At 48.3% G+C, this 12,663-nt stretch overlaps 1 protein-coding gene across 1 annotated transcript in view; it reads left to right on the forward strand.

Moving 5' to 3' along the window:
* Window positions 1-1,100: 1,100 nt before the first annotated feature.
* Window positions 1,101-12,663, forward strand: part of TREH (trehalase) — a 25,299-nt gene continuing 13,736 nt past the window's right edge. The window contains exons 1-2 of the mRNA XM_039229372.1: window positions 1,101-1,131; window positions 1,334-1,387. Coding sequence (XP_039085303.1) covers window positions 1,124-1,131; window positions 1,334-1,387 — 62 coding nt within the window. The 5' untranslated portion in view covers window positions 1,101-1,123. The remainder of the gene's footprint in view (window positions 1,132-1,333; window positions 1,388-12,663) is intronic.

A 12,663-nucleotide genomic window follows, 5' to 3' on the forward strand; every position in this document is an offset into this window, starting at 1 on the left:
TTAGAAGTAAACTTTCCCTTGCTACTGCCTCCCCCCTCAATTTCTTTCTAGAAAGCTGCAGTAGAATACAAGGGTATGCACCTTCTGCCTAAACCTAGTTGTCCAAGAGTATGCCTCCAAAGCTATGAATTACTGAACTTTGCAGAAATAGCACTGAGCTGTATCGAAGGCCATTCTATGAGATGAGAAGGCTACCTGGTTTGACTGTGACCCTGAACATGGGAAGACTTTGGACTTTTATCCATTCGGCTACACTTCTTTTTGAGGCAGCTGCTTTTCTGTCTCTGGAGTCGTGGACAAGGCTCTGAAATACCGGAGGGGAGGGGAGGGCTGGTATACTGGGGGCAGAACCCCCTGCTCTCTCCCTGTCTCTGAGCCTGTGACTTCCCTTCCCTGCTCCCAACCACTACCACCACTCCCCTGCCTGAGCCTGCGGGTCCCGCTGGAGCCACCAGGGGGCAGCTGTGAGTAAGAAGAGAGTCCAGGAAGGGGAACATCTGGCTTGAGGAGGGCCCAGGCCCTTGGCTCCTCATCCAGTCCCCACCCACAGTCCGAGAAATGTCTGGAATCTTCTAGGACAGCCAGATCTTGACCTACCGGTACGGGATCCCGACTTCTCTCCAGAAGACCGGCCAGCAGTGGGACTTCCCCAATGCCTGGGCCCCCTTGCAGGACCTGGTCATCACAGGTAGGGAGGCAGCGCCAGGGCACATCCCAGGGCCTGACCCCCTTGCATCTAGAGGGTCAGCCCCCTGGCACTGGGGAGGTGTGGACAGAGGAGGTGAGGTCTCTCTCTGGCTCTTCTGTTCTCATGGCTTCCCACTCAGCAGACACTTATGAGCCAGCCTGCCTTTGTCCCTCCAAGCCCAGGCCCTGGGTAAAGAGCACTCTGGCCTTTCACGTGATTTCAGGATGGAGGTCTTAAAGCTCAGGCCTCTTTCCCTCCCTGAGGAGAGTAAGGCTCCCTCTGGGATGGGCACTCAGGTGGCTCAGGGTCCTGCCTGGGGGTGGGGTCTAGGTCTGGCCAAGTCTCCTTCACCTCGGGCCCAGGAAGTGGCTTTCCAGCTGGCTCAGAATTGGATCCGTACCACCTTTGAGGTCTACTCCAGAAAGTCAGCCATGTATGAGAAGGTGAGCTGCTCCTGGGCCTCCTCTCCATGGGGAGCTGGGGGAACTGCCAGGCTTTGCAAAGCCTGGGGAGCAGCGGTGACACCCAGTGGCCAGTCCTGGGCACTGCAGGCCAGAGCAGCTTCTCCCAGAGGGGCTCCCTAGAGGGCGGGGGTGGGGGGCGGGGGTTAGTGCCTGACCTTAGAGCTTGTCCCTTGGTTCCCAGTATGACGTCAGCAACGGTGGTCAGCCAGGTGGTGGAGGGGAGTATGAAGTTCAGGTGAGTGGGCCCCTACCCCCCAGGAACTGCAGGGCTCTGCTGTCCCCACAACTGGCCATGACCACCTCCTCTGTCTGAGCTTGTTTCCTCCTATGGATGTGGGTTCACAGGGAGGATGTGTCCTGGAGTCCTTTTACCCCTGGGCAGCTCTAGAGCCCCTGGGTGCAGATCTCACCACCCCCCTAAAAGAATGTGGGGCCCTTCCCCGGAGATCCTGGCCCACTGGCCGTGCCTCTCTGCAGGAGGGCTTTGGCTGGGCCAATGGCATGGTCCTGATGCTCCTGGACCACTACGGTGACCGATTGGCTGTGGCAACGAGCCAGAGAAATGAGGTCCCCGTCTTCCTGGACCTTACGTAATTAGGGAAAATGCTAATTGAAGTATAACTAAAAGTAAAATGAAGCGAGGGGGCTGCTCGGGGCCAAGGGAGGGTGCTGCAGATGGATGCAGAGGGAAGGCGTCTGTGGGGAGGAGACGTCTGAGCAGAATCATAGAAGGAACTATCTCTGTGTGGATCTGGAAGACAGTCCAGGCACGGAAACGCCACTGTGAAGGCTCTGAGGCCATTGTTCAAGGATGAGGAAGAAGGCTGGGGCAGGGTGGGAACAGAGGAGGACCGGGGCTTGGGCACCAGTGGGAGGACCAGAAAGGTGAGAAGTGCTCTAGCCTGGGACGTATTTTGAAGGTGGAGCCGATAAGACTTGCTGACAATCATGGACTATAAAGGGAAGGGGTTGACTTGCGATGATGCATAGATTTTTGTTCTGGGCAATTGTAATTGCTCTACCCTCCCAGCCAGTCCCTGGCTAGAGTGGAGTGGGGTTAAGGTAGGGGCCTAGACGTCAGGGATTGGGCTCTTACCCCTCCTGGAACATCAAAAAGGAAGAAATCCTGTTGTGCAGACACCCAGCTCTCCTACCCTCAGTCCCCCTCCCATACCACCTGGCTTCCCAAACACATACTCCAAATGCTTTATTGTTCTGTGGAGATGTTTATGAATCCTCAAAATTGCCCAGTCCCACTGTCTCAGCTGCAGTGGGCCCCCAGTGCTGTGAAGGAGGGCCCAGAGGTGGGATCAGAACAAGCATCAAACATTGCCTTCCTGGACTGTCCTTTCAAAGGAGTCCAAACTTGAATGTGTTCATCTAGATCATATTATGACCCTGGGAATATGCCCTTGGCATACTGGCACTTATTTTATCAGCTCTTTATGCTCGGGGAAAGAGAGGAAGAGAGGCCAGCTAAGACCAGTGTCATCCCAGGCTGAGAGTGTGTATAAGTTGACGAATCGGAGGGAGTAATAGTTCTATGTTAATAGCTAGAGCCTTCCATGTCTCTTTAATGGATAGAACATCTAGACAGAAATCAATAAGAAAATAGAAGACCAAAACTGGGAAACAGCTAGACCTAAGATAAATAGAAGTCTGTGCCCAACAACAGTAGAAGATCTTCTTCTCAAATGCACATAGAACATTCTCCAGGATAGATCATATGTTAGGCCACAAAACAAGTCTCAGAAAATTTTATTTAAAAAAATTTAATGTGGAAAGCTCTCAGTTTTTCTCCATTGAGGATGATGTTAGCTGAGGGCTTCTCATAGATGGCTTTTATGTTTAAGTACGTTCCTTCTATCACGACTTTCTCGAGAGTCTTTATTAAGAAGAGATGCTGTATTTTGTCAAATGCTCTTTCTGCATCTATCGACAGGATCATATGGTTTTTATCTTTTTTTATTGTTGATGTGATGTATCACATTGATTTATTTGCGAATATTGAACCAGCCCTGTAACCCAGGAATGAATCCCACTTGATCTTGGTGGATAATCCATTTTATGTGTTGTTGAATTCAATTTGCAAGTATCTTGTTGAGGATTTTTGCATCTGTATTCATCAGGGATATTGGCCTGTAGTTCTCTGGATCTCTATCTGGCTTGGGAATCAAAGTGATGCTGGCTTCATAAAATGAGTCTGGAAGTTTTCCTTCGATTTCTATTTTTTGTAATAGCTTGAGAAGAATGGGTATTAATTCTGTTTTAAATGTCTGGTAGAATTCCCCAGGGAAGCCATCTGGCCCAGGGCTCTTATTTGTTGGGAGATTTTTGATAAATGATTTGATTTCTTCACTAGTTATGGGTCTGTTCAGATTTTCTATCTCTTCCCGTGTGAATTTTGGTAGTGAGTGTGTGTTTAGACAAACTGAGGACTGATGGGTGTGGGGGAGGGGAAGGGGGGTGATGGGCATGGAGGAGGGCACTTGAGGGGATGAGCACTGGGTGTTATATGGAAGCCAACTTGACAATAAACTATTTAAACAATAAATTAAATTTAAAAAATTTAATGTTTATCTTTGAGAGAGAGAAAGAGAGAGAGCGCAAGCTGAGGAGGGGCAGAGAGAGAGGATGACACAGAATCCAAAGTAGGCTTCTGGCTCTGAGCTGTCAGCACAGAGCCTGACACAGGGCTCAAACTCAGGAACTGTGAGATCATGACCTAAACCGAAGTCAGATGTTTAATGAACTGAGCCACCCAGATGCCCCTAGTGTCAGTACATTTTAAAAGGTTGAAATCCTACAAGGTATCTTCTCCAACTACAGTGGAATGAAGGTAGTAATAAATAACAGAAGGAAAACTGATACACACATGTGGAAATTGACACACTTTGGAACAACCTAAGAGTCCATGGAGAAATCACAAAGAAGGGAAATTAGAAAATACTTACAGATGAATGAACACCTGGAGACAACATTTATGGGATGAAGCAAAGGCCATTCTTGGAGGGAAATTTACAGCAAGTGTCTACATTATATCTTTTTTTTTTTTAATTTTTTATTTATTTCTAGGAGAGAGAGAAAGACAGCGTGAGCAGGGGAGGGTCAGAGAGAGAGGGAGTCACAGACTCTGAAATCGGCTCCAGGCTCTGAGCTGGCAATCAGCACAGAGCCCGACGCGGGGCTCGAACCCACGAACCGGGAGATCATGACCTAAGCGAAAGTCGGACGCTTAACTGACTAAGCCACCCAGGCGCCCCCATTATATCTTAAATCAATAACCTGTTTTTATATCTTTAGGAATTAAAAGTGAATTAAAGCCAAAGCTAGAAGAAGGGAGCAAATAAATTTTGAGCATAGAGAAATAATATAGAGAAGAGAAAATCAAACCAAAAGTTGGTTCTTTGAAAAACAAACAAAAACCCCAAAATAGATCTTTAGCTATGGGGAAGAAAAATAGACAAAGATAAAAAGAAGATACAAGTAACTAAAATCAGAAATGAAAATGGAGATACTACTATGAACCTTATAAAAATAGAAAATACTGTGAACATCGTGTGCCAACAGATTTGATAACCACTGTGAAATGGACAAATTCCTAGAAACATACAAATTACTCAAGCTTATGCAAGAAGAAATGGAAAGAAAATCTCAGCAGAGTCATAACAAGCAAGAAGATTGTAATTAAAAAATTCCCAACCATGAAAACTCCCCACGATAGTTAATGTGTCAACTTGGCTAGGCCAAGTTACCACGGTATTTAGTCAAAAATTATTCTAGATGTTTCTACGAATGTATTTGTTTAAGTTTATTTGTTTTTGAGAGAGAGAGAGCTTGGGAGGGGCAGGGAGAGGAGACTGAGGATTCAAAGTGGGCTCCATACTGACAGCAGAGAAGCCAACTCGGGGCTCAAACCCACGAGCCATGAGATCATGACCTGAGCCAAAGACAGACATTTAACTGACTGAGCTACCCAGGTGACCCTCTATGAAGGTATTTTTAGATGAGAGTAACCTTTAAATCAGGAGACTTTTGAGTAAATTACCTTTGTCTGCTATATTAAAAATAGTCCTTTAGTTTACGGGAAAATGAGCTTATTTGGAAATAGGAATTGTAGTTCAGGGCATGTAAACCATGGAAAAACATGGGTAAGTTCAGACAACAAAGTTCTTGTAGAGGAAAGAAGGAAGTTGGGAGGGGCTGTTTGGAATGAACATCCATTGGAGCAGAGCAAAAATTCAGGGCTGTGGTGACTTCTCATTGGCTGAGTTGTTGCTGAGCAAGGAGAAAACCTTTCTTCCTGCTGGGGTATGTAAAGTAAGCTTTGAGGAGTTGTACTGTGAGTATACCCCTTCAGGACTTCCTGACTATATTTTGTGGGTTTTTTTTTTACAGTTTGTTTATTTTTGAGGGGGGAAGAGAAGGAGGGGAGAAGGGAGAGAACAGAGAGAAAGGGAGAGGGGGATGGGGAAGAAGGGAGGGGGAGAGAGCAGAGGACGGACAGAGAGAGAGGGAGACAGAATTCCAAGGAGGCCCATGTAGGGCTTGAACTCACAAACCATGGGATCATAACCTGAGCTGAACTCAGATACTTAACCAACTGAAACACCCAGGTGTCCCCTGACTATATTTTGAAATGAGATTTTCCTTTATTCATTTCATACCCTCACTGTTGTGACCTCATCCGTTCAGTTGAAGGCCTTAATAGAAAAACACTGACCTCCCCAGAAGAAGAAGGAATTTTGCCAACAGACTGCCTTTAGGCTTCTCTGGACCTCCAGCCTGAGGATCTAACTTGCAGCCTTTGGACTTGGCAGTCTCCATAGTCATGTAAGCAAATTTTTATTTCATTTCATTTCATTTTTATATGAACAAATTTTTAAAGCTAAATCTGTCTCCCTCTTTCTACACACACACACACACACACACACACACACACACACACACACACAGACTCTATTGTCTCTGTTTCTCTGGAGAATCCTATTACAGTCCAAGACCAATGTCTTCTTTGGCTAACTCTACCACACATATGAAGAAGAACAACACCAACCTTCTCAAGCTCTTCCAAAATAGAAGAGAAGGAAACACTTCCTAACTCCCCCAAGAGACCAGCCTGATGCTTACACTGTATCAAGATATCACAAGAAAAGAAAATTACAGTCCAATATCTTTTATGCATGTGATGGAAAAATCCTCAACAAAATACTAGCAAACCAAATCCAATGGCGTATTAAAAGGATTATACATCACAAAAGTGAGATTTATCCCAAGAATGCAAGGTTGGTTCAACATACGAAGATCAGTTAGTAGAATGAAGGAAAAGAACCTACATGATTACTGATTCAGAAAGAGCATTTGACCAAACCCAATACCCTTCCATGATAAAAAAAAAAAAAAAAAAAATTAAAAAACTAGGAGTAGAAGGGAAGCTCTTCAGAACAGTATAGAGAATTTATGGAAAACTCACATGTAGCATCCCACTCAGTGGTGAAAGGCTGGAAGGTTTCTCCTTAAAATCAGGAACAAGTCAAAGATGGCTGCTTTCACCTCTGCTATTCAACCCTACACCAGAAGTTCTAGCGGAATGACAGAACAAGAAAAAGAAAAGGCATGCAAATTGGAAAGGAAGAGTGTATCTATTCCTAGATGACATGATTCTGTATATAGAAAATCTCAAGCATCCACAGGAAGGCTGGTGGGTCTAATACACTGATTCAGCAAAGCTGCAGACACAAGATCACCAGTCAAAAAAATCAGTTGTGTCTCCATACATCTGCTAAGAGAAACCTGAAAAGGAAATGTAAGAAGCCATCCCATGTGCAAAAACAGCTAAAAAATAAAATACCTAGGCATAAACTTATTTAAGGAGATGAAAGACTTCACTGAATATTGCAAAAGTCACCAAAGGACACGTATGATTCCATTTACATGAAGTATCTAGAATAGGTAAATTTATAGACACAGAAAATTGAATAGTCATTTCCAGAGGCCATGGGAAGAGAGGACTGAGGACTTACTGCCTGATGGATATAGAATGTATCTTTGGGATGATAACTTTTTTAATTTTTTATTATTTATTTTTGAGAGAGTGAGAAAGAGACAGAGCATGAGTGGGGGAGGGACAGAGAGAGAGGGAGACACAGAATCTTAATCCGGCTCCAGGCTCTGAGCACAACGTGAGGCTCTGACCCACGAACCGTGAGATCATGACCAGAGCCGAACTTGGAAGCTCAACCAACTGAGCCACCCAGGCGCCCCTCTTTGGGAGGATTAAAAAAATGTTTTGAAAATGAATTGTGACAATAGTTGCAAAATATTGTGAATGTAATAGGAATTGAAGTATGCCCTTTAAAATGGCTGAAACGGCAGATCTTATGTGGTATCTATTTTAACCACAAGAAAAACATAAGAAGGAAGGGTAGGATGGAAGGGGCACACCACGGGGGCAGTGGGGAGGGCCAGGGCCATCTCGTCGTGTGACAGACACTGCTCAGGAACCACAACTGACATCCTGGATGGCAAGCCTGAGTCCTAAAGGGAAGGTCACACAGTCACTAACCTCGAACGGTGATAGGTTTGCGGAGCGTACCTTCCCACACACACTTCCATCCCCTACCCCGATGTCATGTCAGGCCCAAGCCATCGAGCCAAACCTGGGACGGAACCTTGAGCCACGCTGTTTGAAATGTTAAAGGGAAAGGTAACTCTCTGCAGTGGTGATCTTGGGGCCACCAGAGCAACTGGCATCTGGGTCACAGGTGTGTGACCGAATTGTGCCCCAGACACTGGGTACCCCAGTTGCCCACCACCACCCCACCACGTGAGGGAAGGGCCTGAGCAGGTGGTACCCACGGAGAATAGGAAACAAGGAGAAAAAGTACAATGTAGGGGGGCAGGAGTTGGCCTCTGCTGAGCCGGGGCAGCAAGGCCGTGCAGCGCTGGCATGCAGCCCCCGGGGTGGCCACGCCTCGGTCGTGGACTTTGGCAGCCCGGATAGGCAGGTGCGTCAGGCTGCACCCCGGCAAGCCACAGGTACCTGGGCTTCCTCCTTGGCCGCGGCCACAGCCACCATGCCGGGGAGGGTCTTCACGCTGTGCCAGCTGCTTCTGCTGGGGCTGGGGTCCCATGGCGCCCTGCCCCCGCCCTGTGACAGGTAGAAGTGGGGAAGGCCGCTGGGGAAGGAGGTTGGGGTGGGATCTCAGGCACTGAGGGTCAGTGCTTTGGAGGGAAGGGGAGCGAAGGACGTTAGGTTTCCTTTAGTAGCAGGCTGGGGAAAGAGGGGGCTGCCTCCCGACCCAGGCGCCTGCTGGCCGGGGTCCTCCCTCCTTCCACCCCTCCCTCCAGGCTCTTCCCCAAACCATGCTCTTCTCAAGGTTGTTCTGGGAAACTCTCTGTCCAGCTTCCCTAGCCTGCAGGTGAGCGGCAGTGTGAGGACCTGAAAGGCACTCCTAAGTTCTGACCCCTGTGACCGAGAGCAGGTCAAAGCTCTTTCCAGAGCCATAGCTCCCATTTCCTGAATAAGAGACGTAAGTGGCCCGGTCCTGCCTCCTAGACTCACAGGACATCATCCTTTTCTGAGTTCAGTGGCTCTCTTGAGCTCTGATGTCTCAGGCTGCAGGAGTGGACCAAAGAAATGAGGTCCCCATCTTTCTAGACCTTACGTAATTAGCAGGGAAGGTGCTGATCAAAGCACAAAATGAAGCGAGGGGGCTGCTCGGGGCCAAGGGAGGGTGCTGCAGATGGATGCAGAGGGAAGGCGTCTGTGGGGAGGAGACGTCTGAGCAGAATCATAGAAGGAACTATCTCTGCGTGGATCTGGAAGACAGTCCAGGCACGGAAACGCCAGCGTGAAGGCTCTGAGGCCATTGTTCAAGGATGAGGAAGAAGACTGGGGCAGGGTGGGAACAGAGGAGGACCGGGGCTTGGGCACCAGTGGAAGGACCAGAAAGGTGAGAAGTGCTCCAGCCTGGGACGTATTTTGAAGGTGGAGCCGATAAGACTTGCTGACAATCGTGGACTATAAAGGGAAGGGGTTGACTTGGGATGATGCATAGATTTTTGTTCTGAGAGCAATTGCAATAAGGATTTCAGAGAGGCTGGGTGATCAAGAGTTTTGTCACGTGCCAGGCTGGTGGCCAAAAGAATGGAAAGAAGACTGTGTCAGGGGTCGGTGAGACCACCCAGGGCTTCGGCGATTTGCTAGTACTCACCTCACAGTCACAACTGTGGTTACAGTTCATTCCAGTGAAAGGGTGTGGATCAAAATCAGGAACGGCAGCAGGCACGTAGGACTGAGTCCAGGAGAGAAGAAACACAGGACCCAGTTGTCCTCTGTTGGTGGGTTTGTGTGAGCAGCATTCACTTTTTGAGCAGCGCGGGTGACAGACAGCCTACGTGAAGTACAGCCAGCCAGGGAGCTCCCCTGTGCCTCATGCTCAGGGTTTCCCTGAGGTTCAGTTACAGAGGCTTGGAGTATGTGTCTGCCTGATCTTAACTACTCAGTCTCCGGGTCCCTAAGTCAGAGAGCGACTGGGTGGCTCTCAGTCCCCACCGTAAGTCACATTATCAGTATAAAACATCTGGCATGGCCCAGGGCCCCATCTAAGGATTTACTAGGCGGAGATCCAGCAGGTTATGGCTTATTTCTCAGGAGCTGGGCACCCACGCTGTCTTTGCAAAGTGGAGGGTTGGAACACAGCAAACCCATTAAGTCAACTTTTTGCTGCACAAGCTACCTGTTCTATAATGAAGACTTCATTTATCTAGTCTCTGTCCTGGGTTCTTGGGATACAACCTCTGAGCTCTTGGAATTTCCCAAGTGATGGGAGAGTCTTTGGCATTCATGGTGGGTGCTGATAGTTCACATTAATGGGATAACTCGCTGCGAGTCCCTAGGTGGCCGTGCTGATGAGACGGCTCAGGAAGGGCACAGGCCATTCCAGAAAGACTGACCGTGTGACTGGAGGATCGAGGCTTTGGGGCACAGGATATCATCCTGACCTCCTGACCTCTGAGGGTGGAGGGGGCTGAAGATAGAGTTCAGTCGCATGACCAGTGATTCAGCCAACGGTGTGTATGAGATCCCAGGAAAAACTCTGGACCCCAAAGCTCAGTGGAATGTCCTGTTTGGTGAACACTTTGATGTGCCAGCCGGGTGATACATCGGATTCTTTGGGGGAGTAGACGTTCAGGGAGGGTCCGCGTTCAGGACGATCCCTGGTCTCTTCCTTCGTGTGTCTTCATCTGGCCAGTCCTGATTTGTATCCTTAGGATAAAACTGTAATCATAAGGATAGTGCTTTCCTGGGTTCTGTGAGTCACTCTAGCACGTTCTTGAACCTGATGGGTTTGTGGAAACCTCCACATTTGTAGCCAGTTGGTTGGAAGTAGGGGGAGCCTGGGGACCCCTGAACTTGGAACCCCAGCTGAGGGCAGTCTCGCTGGGGACTGTGTGCGTGGCCTGAGCTAGTTCGTTAGTGCCGAGATTAGATTGCAGTACTGCCGTTGATGTGAGAAAATGTGTCATTTGCTAGAATGACCTTGACTCCCTGGAACATGAGGCTCAGGAAAAACAAGACAAAAAGGACAGAGGATGAGGGCCCTTTGATTCCTGGGTGGCTGCTGGGTCACCCATGGTTTGGAACAGCAGCTGTATTGGGATCAGTTCCTGGAGGTGAAAGTTATCAATGGAATTTAGAGATGATGGGTCCAGCGCCCAGGGTGTTGGCTCACTGGATGAGTAAGAAAATGCAGAATAATAAGAAAAGAATGCAAACCCTTCATTATTGATATCCTAATGGCAACCATGAGAGTGAGACGTGGGCCAAGCTTTGCTTCTGGCCGGTCCAAACCACAGCCTCTCATCTCAGGGCCCCTGCCTGAGCAATGCGTTGGGAAAGATCCTGATTCTGGCTGGGCTGCGGTGTGGCCCTAGCCTCAGAGCATTTCCAAAGGGGAAAAATCATTCTAAAATGACAAAGAATGAAGAAAGCTAGGCTGAGTCCCAAGAGGGTTAGGATAGAGAGGGAAAGGGGAGAGAGGCAATGGACCCATCCCAGCAGGGCAGAGTCTTTAAACAGTTATTTAAAAATGGGGCGTGGGGCACCTGGGTGGCTCAGTCAGTTAAGCGTCCAACTCTTGCTTTTGGCTCAAGTCTTGATCACATGATTCATGGAATCGAGTCCCACATCAGGCTCTGTGCTGACAGCATGGAGCCTGCTTGGGATTCTCTTTCTCCCTCTGCCCCTCCTCCACTCTCTCTCTCACTTTCTCTCCCTCAAAATAAATAAACTTAAAAAAAAAAAAAAAAGAATGGAGCAAATAAAGCAGCTGTGGATAGGGTCCGAACAAAGATGTTAATGCAACACTTTTTAGAAATTGAGTGAACCAATTGGACATGCTGCGGGCCCCCCAAAATGTGAGGGACCTAAACACATCGGCCCCATTCACCCTACTCTGGAGGATTTCAGAAAACGGCAGGGCAAAGCGGGTAGTGAGAACGCTGACCTCCAAACCGTCGAGGCAGCGGCCCCGCAAGTTAATCAAGGTAAAGCTTGATGACAGGGTCAGGGTCCCTTAGCTCTGTCCCCTGCAGAGGAGTGGACAGAATGGTCAGAGGGTATAGAAGGTCCTAGATTCTGTGACATGGGGTCCCAGGTGCTGCAGTAGCAGAAGCGCTGGTGAGTCGGATTCAGAGGACGTGGAAACGCAAGCTTTGGCGATCAAGGTGAATGTTCGGATGGAAAGTGCAACGTTTAGACAGACTTGACGTCGAGGGGTTGATTCTCCTTCCCCCAAATGTGGTCTAGCAGCGGCTTCCACACCTGACTGTGGAAATTTACCCTAAGTAGTATCATAAAACCAAAGCCTGTTGGCAAAGTCACAGTTAGGAACATGAGGGTCGAAGGGACTAAGGGGAAAGTCGTTGGTATGTTTGAACACTTTTCACGCCAATGATCGCATCTGTTCTGCCTGAAGGCGTTACAGGGGTGGGCGTTGTGTCTGGGTGGGGAGTTGTTTCCGCTCTCTAGGACCATAAAGCGAAAGATATATACCTCTGCCGTCACGCTATCGCTTGCCGTATTAATTGGACATTCCAAATGGGCACCTGGAAGATTGCCTGAGGTCACACAGGCCACATCCTTCTGCAGACCATAGGCTGTGGGTTACACCGGAAGTCTTGGCGCCCTTCCCAGCACCATGGCCAGACTTTGGACTAGAGAATGTCCATTCGAGAGGCAATTAATAACTTGCTATCAGACCTTAATTGAGACTGCCTCTCTTGAAGGACAGACGATAATCTTAAAAACTGAAATGGGCATCATATCTTGGGTGGTGTTGGAAAAAAATGATCTAAGAGAAAGGGCAGTGCCCAGAAGAGTTCTGTAGCACAATGGAAGTGGTTTATGCAGGAGCGTGCTGCTGGGGGAATGTAGGGTTAACTCCATGGCTCGAGAAAAGGCACATTCCCTTCTAGAACTGACTTTGGAACCACCTGAGGAGCTCT

This window comes from Hyaena hyaena, unplaced genomic scaffold (assembly GCF_003009895.1).
Source record: "Hyaena hyaena isolate Hyena2069 unplaced genomic scaffold, ASM300989v1 scaffold_37, whole genome shotgun sequence".
In the NCBI taxonomy this organism is placed as follows: domain Eukaryota; kingdom Metazoa; phylum Chordata; class Mammalia; order Carnivora; family Hyaenidae; genus Hyaena; species Hyaena hyaena.